Here is a 13,889-nt window from a genome sequence, read left to right as displayed (position 1 = left end):
GTAAAACAGACCTATAACAAATGATAAACTGTGAAATATAAAGGGACCTTAATTTTTAATTAATTTATTGGTTTATTTTTATTTGCTAAGTAATGTATGAATATACTCTCAGTATGGAATGACCATTTAGAAGTCTTTAAAGGAAAACATGGAAGCTTCTCTCTCAGCCACTCTCATCTACAAAGGAAACTGAGTAGTTTGGTGACTATCTTTCTAGTTGTTTTTCTATACACACACACTCTTATATATATATATACACACACACACACATATACACATAACATGTATTCATACACATATGCATAATGATTTTAATAAACATAAATAAGGCAATATGGATTTGCTATTTTATCTTTTATAAATTATTTTTTATTTTATAAAAATTATCTTAAAAATTAAGGTCTTAGGGGCCCCTGGGTGGCTCAGTTGGTTATGTTGGCTCAGATCTGACTTTTGATCTCAGCTCAGGTCTCAATCTTGGAGTCATGAGTCCAGGCCCCACATTGGGCTCTCCATGCCGGGCAAGGAGCCTACTTAAAACAAAAATTAAGGTGTTAGAAACCTTTACATATGTGTAAATATGTGACTTAATCTTATAAGTTTCAAGGTTCTTCCTCATTATTTTATCTAATTGAAGTATAGTTGATACAGAATGTTACATTAGCTTCATGTGTACAACACAGTGATTCAATAACTCTATAAGTTATGCTGTGCTCACCGCAAGTGTAATACCCTCTGTCACCATCAAATGCTTTAATAGTGCTGTTCACTATATTTCCTGTGCTGTACCTTTCATCCCCAGTACATTTCTTTCCCAGTACATTTACATTGTGTCCTTATTTTCCATATCACAAATAATTCTGTAACAGATTTCCTTGCACACAAATTTTGGGGCACGTGTACAAGTCCGTTTTGGGGATAGATTCTGCAAAGTGGTATTGCTAGATCCAAAGGATGTATACATTTAAAATTTTGACAGAGGAAATAAAATCAACTTTCAAATAAATTTTACATTTCTACTAGTGATAGTCCCACAGACAGCCTATTTCCTAAGAGGAACTCTATATAATATTTATAGATAAACGTTTGTTCTTATGAGTATAGAAATGCTTTGGAAACCCTGAAAATAGTATGCAGACATAAAATCTTATTCAACCTGTCCTCTCTTCACTGGTTCATATTCTGAAGAAGTAAACATAGTAATTCATGTAAAAATAATATACCTACTCAGATTGTTATGGGATTAAAAGAAGTAATGCATATAACAGACTGTACTCAGCAGGCACTCAATAAATTTTGGCTTTTATTATAAAAATATTCAACAAATATTACATGCCTACTGTATGCAGGCCCTGAGCTGGTCTCTAGGGTACTGCCAAACAAAACAGCCAGTGTTTGTTCCTACCCAAACACAGTTTGCCATCTCATGGAGGAAATAGCAAGTAAAATAAGTCCTAGTTAAATGTAACAAATGGGAGGTGTGGAGTGAAGATGCTGGAGAGGCCCCTAACCCAGTTTCAGTTATCAAAGAAGGCTTCACACTTGGTTGTGAGAGTTCAAACTCAGGGGGCAGAAAAGGAGTTATGAGGTGAGGAGGTGGGGAAGGACGTCCTAAGCAGTGGGGGAGCTAGTCTAAGGATCAAAGAAAGTTTGGTGTGACTGGAGGAAGGTGTTAGCACTAGTAAAGAAAGGGCCTTGATTACTTAAAAAAATTCAGTGTTATCCTGAGGACAATCAAAGGGTTTTTAGAAGAAGATCAAGTTTGGGCTTCAGCTACAAGGTACAAGAATAGTTGGAAAAGTTTGAGGCTAGGAAGGTGAGGGTCAATCAGAGGCGAGGCCTGGGTGACTGTGGCCCAGGTGGTAACAGTACGGGTGGAACCCAAGGCTAAAATAGAACTTTAGATAGGACTAAAACATGTGGGGGTGAGAGAGAGAAAAATATGGAGTGATTCCCAAGAAGGAAAAACTGGAAGAGTGGTGAGGGTCCTGTTCTTTAGAACATTCTTGTCTTAGCCAAGGGATGAGGATCAACATTTTTCAATTGCATTTCACCATTGGCATTGTACTTGGTACCTTTTGTGGCAATGTAAATTCTCATCACAGACCTTGGATGGTAGCACACCATCCAGCTTGCTTACCTTCCTCTGTTATTGAGAGTAAGAACAACAATCATGATGGTGATAGAAATATACTGCAGTAAATACCAATTTCACTCTCAAAGCACACTTAACATCTTTTATTCCTTAACATTTCCTCTGACTGGAAGAAACCTTCACTTGGAAATAGAAAGACTAGGAAGACAATAACCTAAAAATATATACTCCTTAGTGAGATGTATAGCTTTTTGAGATTTGGACCTAATGTTTTATGAAAAAAGTAGACAGAAAAGTAGAATGGAGCTGAAAAGGAAAACTGAATCTTAACCCACTTCACTGAGAATTTTAATTGACTCTAACTCCTGTGTTCTGTGCACAGCCACATCTGTGGGGGCCAAATTATAAAGCAGTGTTTGGCTTTGTCCCCGGGTCTTTGTTTCATTCATGACTTATGTATGGGTTCTTTCTTCTTCTGGAACACAGTGATGTTTTGGTTTTTCAATGTTTCCCAGACCAGCATCAAATCTGTCACCTTGGAAATGAAATATTGAGCAGAGAGGTTGCCCTAGCAACTCTTCATTACAAGATGCTAACTGGCACTTTTGGTTTCCAGTGGACCAGATAATTTTACCTTAGCTTATTCAAAAAGATTAATTCATCACCAAGTCATATACAGAATAAAATTGTTTTAGTTATTTGATGAATCTGGAATTCAGAGCTCTTTATTGCCAATTGCTTCAAAAAGATGAAATAATTTGGGAATTTTAATCTGTATCATTGGAAAGTTTACATCATCATCAACATCATGATGTTCTTTAACAGTATCCCTTCAAGGCCTCCCGCTTTGCCATAATCAGAGTTCATTAGGATAGAACTGTGGTCAGATACTCTGGGCCTGCACTCTAGCTCTGTCATTTTCTCCTGAGAGGCCATGGCACAATCCCATTAATATAGTACATGATGAGCCCTCATATTAGGTTCAGAGCAAACCATCTGATATCATCAAAGTATTGTATCTGAAAGTTAGAGCAACTTAGGTAAGTTGCTATTCATCTCATCATTTAGCTGATAAAGAAGTTAGGTACGAAAAGGTTAGGGATGCTGTCAAGGACATTTTGTTGCTGTCATATATAGTAGCATTGAACATAACAAAATTATGTATTGATAGACATCTTAATTAAAAATTTAAAAAGACAATTATTACAAAAGCTATATATGTTCACTAGGTATAAAGATGAGAAAATACAGGTAAGTGAAAAAGAGTAAGTCATAATTCCACCACTGATGAATCATTTGGTGGTTGTCTGACCAGACCTTTTTTGCTTTAAATGTATCCTTTATTCTTTGTTTTTGTTTTACCAAAACTGAAGTAAAACTGAATATATAGTTTTGTGCCTTCATTTTTACTAAGCAGTCTACAGTGGACACTGTTCCAGGTCAACACATAAGCTTATCTACTATGCCAATTAAAATGCTCACTAAGTTGAAAAGAACAACCTTTTATTTTCTAAAAGCTTGTATGAAAAATGTGGGACATAATCTACCCTGTAGTAAGTAACATATTTTCAAGGGTTTATGAATGATCTTGTCAACACACTCCTCCTTCACCAGGTAATTCTGTGGTCCTGGTCCTTCTTTCATTTGTTCTTTGGAGACTGGAGATGTTCCAGTTTGAAAGCAGATATTTAAGCTTCCGCACTCTGAAGCCTGTGCAACTGCACTGTCTATAAAGCCACGCATCTGTGTTCAGAATTATCCATGCAGGATTTGCTCAGCTTTTGTATTTTTTTTTTACACATATCCCATCAGACTTATCCTTGGCCAATCTGGCAACAAGCTCTGGGATATTTGTTGGAAGAGCTTATTTAGTTTAAAAAAGTGAAGCTGGTGAACAATAAATAGATAAACACCAGTTTCATACTGCTTTCTCATTTTCAAAATCTGGGGTTGCTGATAAACACAGGAGGAACTCTATATGTAGTGTGACCTTAACTACTAATACCTGCGCATACAGTTCTCTATTCTGCTTCCTTCATTTCGCATACATTATGAACATAGTCCCTTGTAATGACCATATTTGGATGGATTTTTAATTTTGCACTAATAATAATATGAATTACTGCGACTTATTTAATTATTCCCCCATTATTGTACAATTTACTTGGAATTTTAACAATGTCAATCTTTGTTATCACTTAAGAGCAGTACATTAAAAATACTTTGCCAATTGCTATGTTAAAGTGTACTTCATTTTAATTTTCTATTCTTTCATTATTTCAGTATAGTTTTACTTACATAAGCTAAATCTCTGAAAACCTTATCACTTTATCCATATTTCTAGCAAATACCTCTTTAAAAATAGCAAAGTTATATTCATCCCATGCTTTAATGACCAAGAATTCAAATTTGATGGAATCCAGACTTCATTATGTTTTACAATATAGATAAACAGGGATCCCGGGTGGCTTGGCAGTTTGGCGCCTGCCTTTGGCCCAGGGCATGATCCTGGAGTCACGGGATGGAGTCCAACATCAGGCTCCCTGCAAGGAGCCTGCTTCTCCCTTTGCCTGTGTCTCTGCCTCTCTCTCTCTCCGTGTCTCTCATGAATAAATAAATAAAATCTTAAAAAAAAAGATAAACATTATTTTGAGCCTTGAACATTAATTTACATATAGTTTTAGTCTTTCAAGTATTCAATAAATGTTTACTTTGTACCTGTATTAGGCTAGAAAACTAGTAGTTTTTTTAAAAAGGAATAAAGAACAGCAGAGTTTAATAGAGTAAAAAGCCATATAACAAAATCTGCAGTTCAGTGTATATATCTATATAGGGACCGAATGAGAAAATATGTAGAGTGTGCTTAGTGATTGGCAGAGAGTAAAGGAAAAACACTGTTACCATTATTGACAAAACTATTCTTCTTGAGTCTGGCTGCTTAGACCACTTGGCCATTCTGACACCGCCAAAACTATTCTTAAATATAGTGGTTGCTTATGGGCCTAACATTAGGAAAAATTCTAACAGAATCAACCCAAATTAGCTATTAACTTATTACCTCTTATAATGAAAATCAAGAGACCTCTTGGACAATATTTGGCAACAAAAGAGAGCCTCAAGATATTACCTACTTTAATTCTCTTGAGATTAACTTAAAAGAGGCCTTACCAAATGGTTAAGCATTTTCAGAGGAGAGGTGATCAGGTTTTATTTCCTTCCAAACAGAGCTGTCAGCTTCTTCATAACTGCACTCTCCTCCCCTAGTGCTTCCTTACAAAAGCTGGGCAGACCTGCTTCTGACCTCTCAAGTCCTATGAGAATGCCCCTTATGACCTCATAGTCACACTGCATCTGACATCATAAAGAGAATATCCCATGGGACCTCCATATGACCACCATGTTGTAAAAACTAAGACCGCAGACTGAAGGTGTGGAGTATGACTTTGTCTTTCCCTAAATCTGCATGCAGAAAGGAATGAGAGTGGATGCACAAAACCAAATTTGAACTACTACCACACTGAAGTACATGATGGCCATGCAAGGCATGAAATCCAAAACCACAAAAGAGGGAAGTAGAACATTAATTTAAATGTTATGGTGTTGACTTCCATCTGGGCCATATGCTGGCAAACCTGGAGAGCTATATATAGACTTCTAAGGGGGTAGTTTTTCCAGGGGTGATAAAACTGTAAAGGTCTTTCGTTTTGTGAAGATTGATTTCTTTTTCCTCTGAAAGTTTTTGTGATATGTAACTCTATTTTGAGAGTTGTGGATTTTTTTTTTCCATTACTGCAAGCTTCAATCAGTGTTCAAAGCCCAGTCGACTCACCTTTTAACCTACTGTTCTGGCCTCTTCCTTTTGACAAAAGTTGTTCTAGAAGCCACATGCTGAATTTCTGTATTTGACAAGTAGTGAGGTTCGATTTCACAGCCTCCTCATTTCTTTCACTGAAGTTTTCTGAATCTTTGCCTATTTTCTTGTTTTGGTCTTGATGTTTAAATTACAAAATTAATAATGTAGTCTTCTACTTCAATGTCCTTTTATTCCAAGATAGGTTTTATTTTATTACTTAAAATACTCTTTTTCCTGCCTATTTCTTATGGCACTTCTGTATGTTTTTGTACTTTTACATAACTGTTACTTCTTTGAACAACCTAATCATAATTAATTTTAATTATAACTACCGGAAAGTCGTTGTTAGATGGCTCATAAGATTAATTTCTTCTCAAGTGAAGTGACATTCTCATTGTTGATTTTCTCAGCCATTATTTTTGCACTTTTTCATCATATATTTTGGAATTTTAGGATAGTGGATCATTTTAACAAGATTTTTTAAATGTATTTTTCTTTCTCCTTCTGTTTTGCAGTTGTCTAAATCCATCCCCCTAAACCCCCCTCACTGGCGTTTAGAGCTCTTGTTCCACGGTGGTATTAGAATGTGATAGATATAGAGGGCTGTTCTTGGTGGTGAGGCTACATCAGTGTCCTCTCTCACTTGGCAGAGTTTTCTTCAAGGAATGAGAGATCCTCATACCACATGGGCTTCAGGCCCTGAGCCTGACTTGGGCCCTCTCTTACAAAACACTCACAGTCCTACTTGCTCTCCAGGGGTTGTGCTCTCACTCCCCTGCTCTCTTTAGACACAGAGCCAGAATGTCCGCAGTTTTAGCCCTGCTCACTTGTTCACAGTTCCATTCAGCTTTGTATCTAGAAATTTAGCAACCATGCATCTGACATTTTTTTTCTTTCCTTTCTCCTTTCCATTCTCTTGCATTTTTTCTTAAGCAATAACAATATAATTTTTGTATAATTTTTAATGTAAGAGGGGACATAAAAGCATGAACCGTATCATCTTGATTGAAAGTAAAAATTGACTTCTCAACAGCTATTCTACATATTTTCAAAATGCCTACATGCTGCTTACAGTTGGAATCATATTTAATTTTGAAACAATATTTTAGCTTGGTATTCTGTTAGACTTTTCTTTTTTGTTTAAATATTAAGATATGGAATATGCCTTTATGAATATGTATTTATTCATTTACCAACAAATATTTGTTGAGGGCACGCTATGTGCCAGTCAATGTTCTAGGTAATGGGAATACAGTAGTAAGTAAAATGAAGTTTCTGCTCTGATGGAGCTTACATTCTACTAGGGAGAGAGAAGTAATAGACAAAGAGGTAAATAAATAACATTATAGGTATTATTAAGATGGCTTGGAATCCTAGGCATCCCCAAACCTGAAAGTAGGCACCAAATGCAGACAGAAAGAATAAAAAAGGAGCTTTCTCTGGCTCCTCTGCTGTGCTTATAAAATGTGATCATTAAGGCTTCTCTATATGTCATTTATAAGAATCTCTTATAAATTGACAAGAAGATAGTCTAAAGATGTCAAATATAATCGGATATTTTCAAGAGAAAACAAAATGTAAAATAAATATATGAAAAAGATGTTTAACCCAAGAAGCAATTTATAAGGTAGGCAATCCCTTTTCTTAGAAATTGCTCACTCTCATCAATTTGACAAGGGCTTATGAAGATGATATTTGAGTCAGATGAGTTTCCTGAAACTATTGTTTTGTGTGTGTGGTGGTGGTGGTGATTTTAAAAATATATAGTTTTAAAACTGGAAGAAAAGGGTTAGTGAAGATACCTCGGATTCTTACTTTTTTTCTTTGTGATATTCTGTATTCTCTAATTTTTCTGTAATTATATTGATTTTGTAGTTAGAAAAACATGCTGTATGGCCATGTATATCTATTTTTGAAGGCACATGTTAACCTATCAAATGACACCTTCCTTTGGTATCAATGTGTAGGTGTTCCCTCTGGCACATGTGTCCAACGACACCAATAAGATGACATTAATTAACCCCCAAGGAGTCAAGCTCAATATCTACAAGCAAAAAGTGGAACAGGCAATTAAGAGCTATGAAAGGTGAGTATTATTCCTGGCAACTCTGTAATGGCTGTGGAATTTATTTGTTTGGGCTTGTTTTCTTTTGTTTTAGCTTAGATTTTACTCCTTTACCTGGAGCAGCTATTTAGTGGTTTCCCAGAAGGCATATTAGCAGTTGCAGCCACAAACAGAGGTGCTTCCTCTGTGCCAGGTACTACATGAAGTATATGACCTGAAAAAGTCCAACAGAGTTTTAAAGGAACCACCTTCCCTCTCCAAAATCTATAGAAATTTCATGTTTTCCCTGAGATCCTTAAAGTTTTCCTATTAGCAGTGTGAATTTGATCATTTCAGCACCTCAGATGTTATAAAGTGATTAATGAAACTCCACAATAAGGAGATAATGGAGATAATGTGAATGTCTCCTACTACGTAAACCATTTTTTTCCCAAGATCAGGAAGACAAGTTGACTACAGTGAAAGTTATAGTCTTAGTCCCCATGTTAATGCTGAGAAGCGGTCTCTTCTCACAAGGGAGATGCCCAGTCTCACACTTGGCCTAGCTCTGTGGTCACTGCCCCATCCCACTCCTGGCACTTTATTAATCCCTTGTGCCCAGCACCTAAACTTTGAGCATGCCCTCTGTCTCCAAGCAGGCCTTTCCTTGGTTCTGGAAGCTGTGCAACTGGATTTTCACCTCCCACCACGTAGGGGGGAGAAATGAAAGTACACAAAAGTTAATGACATATCCTAGCCAGCATATGCTATTCTGTTGTCATTTTGCAATGTGTGTCATGTGTGTTCCCCTCCTGCCACATGAGGTGCACAATCTGGTCCAGACACTGGCCTTTCCCCACCAGGCCCATCACAGGCTTCTGCAAGTCTCCTTTCACGGGAGCCTTCTCCTGCCCTCACAGAAGAATGGAGACTGTCTTACATGAGCTCCTTCAGCTGCCTCCAGGCTCCTTAGGACTCCTCTGAGTCTTTGTCTGCCCTTCATGTCTCTTGCAGACACAATGAACTATGCCAAGGCTTACTCTTCTCCATGGGCCCGACCTTCTGCTCTGTTGGTTTCTCCTGCATCCCCGGCACACAGGGGCTGCCCCTCTGCTTTGCCTCTCCTGCACCAGGCAGGCCTCCTCTGGCCTCCCAGCAATGACAACCCTCTTCCTGTCCTGCAGTTGGTCTGTTTTCACTCCCACCTTGCCTCAGCTCCAGTGGGCTTCCTCAGAGAGGCCCATCCCTAGTGACCCACCACCCACCCTGCTTGTGGCCCTCAGAGGGCTCACAGCTTCTGCATAGGCTCCTCCCTCCCCTGCAAGGAGATCAACTTCCAAGGGCCAGTGCTCGGCATCCTTGCTTTCCCCCTTATTGCCTCTCCCTCACAGGTGTTGCTACGTATGTATGTGACTACTGGAATTTAATTTGATCTAGTTAATGTTAATTACTTTCCCCTTTCATTCCTTGAATCTGCTGATCCTAAAATAACCATAAATACATTGAATATAGTTGTCATGCAGCTCTTCCCCCTGTGTTCTTTCTCTGAAAGACAAGGATTCTTCCTTCCCAAATAGCAAAACCGAAATACAGACATAGTGAGTTGTCCCACTTCCTACTTCCAGTGAGTGAATCTGGAAAAGCCTTTTAGGATTCTTAGAGAAATGTTATGCTAAATTGTTATTAATAGTAACATTAATTTTAATATTAATATTATTTAAAATTCAATATCATTGAATTAATATGTGGTAATGTGATGTTTATATTAAATGAGTTATTTAATATTATTTAATAATATTAACATTAATATTATACAGAACAAAACTTCCTGATCTTTTGCATTCAGTAGTACTTAAGAATTTTGTTGGCGTGTCACTTCCCTTTCCCATCTTGCTCTCTAGCTTTCTAAAGATTACACATACCATGAAAAGTAATTAATGAAACTTGGTTTACTCCCACTCTGTCTGCAATATGGCATTTCTAAGGAGTTTCCCGTCACAAGCCAGATACAACTCTGAATTTGTATGGTAAGCGATGACCACACAATTGGGAAGCTCACAGCCCTTTAGCCAAAATAGTGACGTAACTAGCTATGTTAGTCAACTTAGTGGCTGTGTGTTGGGAGTTCTTTTATTTCAATATTTTAAGAATTGAGATAGCAATTTTGGCTTTGTGTGTCTGGGTATAAACTTTGAGTGAGGATTGCCAGACCTGGCTGGCTTCTGGGGTCATTTTTCAGCAGTATATTTCGATTTTAAGTGTAAGGTCAAGGCTGCAGCCCTCAGTTCCACAGGAGAAGCATCAGATCTAATCTGGCTGTGGGGCCATGCCTAGTAACCTCTGCCTATGACCTCCTATATGCTCTGCCTGCTGGTTAGATTTCTGAAACGTCATTAGTTACAAGTTGCTTTGCAAAGTCTGGCAATTCTTGGCACAAGTAGATTTGTCAGTTAGAGATATAGAGAGCTAGTGAATGCAACCCCCCAACCAAATTTCACTTTCCTAAAACAAAAAAAAAAAAAGAGGAAAACTGTGGTTAGTAAAATCCGTGAATCAAGGGATGGACCAGCCTCAGAGAAGCCCTCATGTCCCGTGCCCTCTCAGCATCCCGCAGGGATGGCCTCATCCCACACCTCTTGTGGCTTTCCCACCATCACATGGCCAATTGGGAGCCAGGATCAACGCTCTCAGCTGCCCTCACTTCACATGCACCCACTTTTTCTGCTCTTTGTGCTCTGAAGTATTTCAGTATAGATGGAAAATAGGGGGATTACAAGGTTATGTAAGTGTGCTTTTAGAAGAGTATTTTCTAAAGGATTGAATTAAAATTAGTGGTATGTGCTAGCTAATTGGACCCACATTCACTCAGGGCTTCTCAGTTTCCAAGCCTCGCCCATCCTCAGAACCTGGAGGGAATAAACACTGAGTTATTCCTGGTCACTTTGTATGTACATCTCAATCCTCCCAGCACCAAGGTAGGTGGTGTTATCCTTGTTTCAGATAAGAAAACCGAGTTTCAAAAAGTTATGTAACACAGGATCATACAACAGCAATGTAGAAGCACTGGGATTTGAACCCAGAGCCATGTAGCTCCAAATCCTGTGTCCTCACTCCCAGCCTCCCTACTATACTGCATCTACTTTCAAGGTTTAGATTTTAGGGGATTTTTAAATGAAGTTGTATTTTTCATTTTGTTTTCAGAGAAGCATACACACACAAGCCAAAAATGCATCCGACGAATCATTTAAACAAGTCTTAGAAGCCCTGCTTATTGATACATGAACTCATAATTTAAAAAACCCAATTTCCAAATAGGCCCCAAGGAACCCAAAACATCCAGGTAAGACAGAAGCACTGAGATGGCTTCTTTCCTGCTTCCTGACAGCTGATATCACAGAGCATTTACTCGTGTCAGACAGGTTCTGTGTGCTGTGCCCACACTGGCTCACTGAGCCCTCATGGCAACTCTAGGAGGGAGATGCCATTATTATCCACATTCTACAGAGCTGGCTGCTGGCCTAAAGTCTCACAGCTCATAAGAGGAGAAGCCAGCTGAGCTTGGACCCAGGCCGTCTGGCTCCAGAGCCTGTGCTCTTCACCACATGCCAGACCCACTTCCCGTGGTCTCACGAAGGGAGGTCAGGCAGGGTAGTACCACTCGAAGTGTTCTCAGCATCCTGTGCTGCTGCTGCTGCTGGGTCCAGGGGTTAGAGACCTGGGTCCAGGTCTGCCTCCTGGAGACAGACAGTATTCTCCTACCAAATTTTATGGAAGCTTGGTGGTTTTTGTTTTGTTTTTATGGAACACCAGCTCACAGCCCCCCCCCCCCCCCCCCCCGGGGCCAGTGTTCTGTGCTCTGTACTCTAAGAAACCTGCTTTGGATAGTGATGTAGTGGTACAGGAAGGGGGAACAGACTGGGGCTGGCACCCCTGAAAGAAGCATCACTGATTTGTAACAAGGAAAGGAGCTGTGTTTGCCCCATAGAAACCACTGGCTCCAGCCTCCTCCTCTCCTCACTCCACAAACATGTTCAGTGATAAGCTTCAGAACGTCTCAGCACTGCCACTAGCAACAAGCAGTGACGAAAGAGCAGGGCACTTCATGTGCTTGCCCCTCTCAATGACCTTGCTTAGACAACAAGAAGGTCAGCCTGATTGATCTCTAAAATGTGTCCCGATCCTATTATTTATGACCCCCCCAACCGCTTTTGCTCTGAATTCCAGGTAGAAGAATGTCTATAGAAGGTAAACTAAGGGCACAGTTGTACTTTTCCATAGGAAGAAAAACGGGGTGTTTAGCGACTTCATGCAGAGAAAATGACAACAATTTTGCTTACTGCCATTTCTTTACTCGGGTTTTACCTGACTGAGCTGAGAGCCATGCCCTCCTTTAATATTGAACACGATTGCCACAAAGCTAGGAGGTTTCTGCGGTGATGCCAAGGGAGGCAGATAGATACTCATATTCAATATCTGTAAGCACACAGCAGTGACATGGTCCAGTGCATGTGTCCCTTGGCTTGGGCTCTGCCTGCAGTGTCCTTCAGAGCCTGGGATCAGCCTTTTGCCATGAAATGAAGTACTACTACCAAATAATTATTGTTTTTTCTTTTTAAACAGACGTTTGAATAAAATTGTTTGGAGAGCATTATCTCAAGAAGAAAAAGAAAAGTAAGCCAGCATCTCTCCACTTTCTTTTTTATTTTGGTGAAATTCACATAACCTCCAATTAACTGTTTTAAAGCTTACAGTTCTATGGTATTTATTCAAAATGTCGTGTAAACCACTACCTCCCTCGAGTTTCAAAACTTTGTCTACCTCAGAAGAAACACCATGTACCGGTTAAGTAATCCTCCATACCTCTCTCCCTGTCTGGTAACCACTAGTCTGTTTTCTAATTTCTGTCTATTTGCCTCTTCTGGATCTATCCTAGGAAAGGAATCCTACAATATGTGACATTTTTGTGTCTGTCTTCTTTTCCTTACTTTTGTAAAAATTTAATGTTTCTAAGTTGTAGCATATGTAGTATCCTTTATATGCCTCAGTATGGATTCATTGTATGTATATACCAGTTTGTTTCTCCATTCTTTCATTGGTGGATATTTGAGTTGTTTCCATCTTGGGGCTGTTCAGAACAATGCTGCCATATACATTCATGTAAAAGTTTCTGTGTGGACATATGTTTTCATCTCTCTTGAGAACATTTCTAGGAGTGATTTGCTGAACCACGGGGTAATTCTATGTTTAACTTTTTGAGGAACCATCAGACTTTTTCATAGCAACTGTACCATTTTTCATTCCTACCAGCAAAATATGAGGGTCCTTGTTTCTTGACGTCCTTGCCAACACTTGTTATTTCACTTTTTTTTTTTTTTTAAATAACTAAAGCCATCCTGGTGGCCTGGTGGTGTGAAATGGTATCTCCTTGTGGTTTTCATTTGCATTTTTCTTAATGATCAATAATGTTAAGTATCCTTTTCCATGCTTGTTGACCATGAGTATATTTTCTTTGGAGAAATGTTTATTCACGTTCTTTACTCACTTTTTAACTCAGTTATTTTGTTGTTTTGTTGTTGTTGTTGTTGTTGAGGTAGAGGAGTTCTTTATGTATTTTGGATTTTAACTGCTTATCAGATAGATGATTTTCAAATACTTTCTCTAACTCTGAAGGTTGCCTTGACACCATCTTGATGGTTTCCTTTGTTGCATAGTTTTTAAGTTTGATGTAATTCCATTGTCTGTTTGCATTTGTGTCTGTGCTTCTGCTGTCATATCCAAGAAAGCATTGCCAAATCCAATGAAGCTTTCCTCCTCTAGTTTCTTTTAGGAGTTTTATTGTTTTTGGTCTTCTGTTTATGTCTTTAATCCATTGTTTTGACTTAATTTTTATATATAGT

At 38.7% G+C, this 13,889-nt stretch overlaps 1 protein-coding gene and 1 long non-coding RNA gene across 14 annotated transcripts in view; one reads left to right on the top strand and one right to left on the bottom strand.

The window, feature by feature from the left end:
- Positions 1-13,889, top strand: part of VWA3B (von Willebrand factor A domain containing 3B) — a 247,173-nt gene that overhangs the window by 141,838 nt on the left and 91,446 nt on the right. For all 13 annotated transcript variants that reach the window (XR_013389397.1, XR_013389396.1, XR_013389395.1 and 10 more), the window contains 2 exons: positions 7,916-8,034; positions 12,613-12,663. Coding sequence is in view for 9 of the 13 variants with exons in the window: in XM_077915129.1 (XP_077771255.1) it covers positions 7,916-8,034; positions 12,613-12,663 (170 nt within the window). In the remaining 4 variants the exon portion in view is untranslated. The remainder of the gene's footprint in view (positions 1-7,915; positions 8,035-12,612; positions 12,664-13,889) is intronic.
- On the bottom strand, positions 340-5,658 carry LOC144324020 (uncharacterized). Its single transcript, XR_013389401.1, has 2 exons — positions 5,264-5,658; positions 340-533 (listed from the first exon to the last, which is right to left on the bottom strand). It is a non-coding gene; the product is annotated as an uncharacterized LOC144324020 (long non-coding RNA).

This window comes from Canis aureus, chromosome 11 (assembly GCF_053574225.1).
Source record: "Canis aureus isolate CA01 chromosome 11, VMU_Caureus_v.1.0, whole genome shotgun sequence".
Classification (NCBI taxonomy): domain Eukaryota; kingdom Metazoa; phylum Chordata; class Mammalia; order Carnivora; family Canidae; genus Canis; species Canis aureus.
The sequence above is the reverse complement of the archived record's forward strand: the minus strand, read 5'-3'. Positions and strand labels throughout refer to the sequence as shown.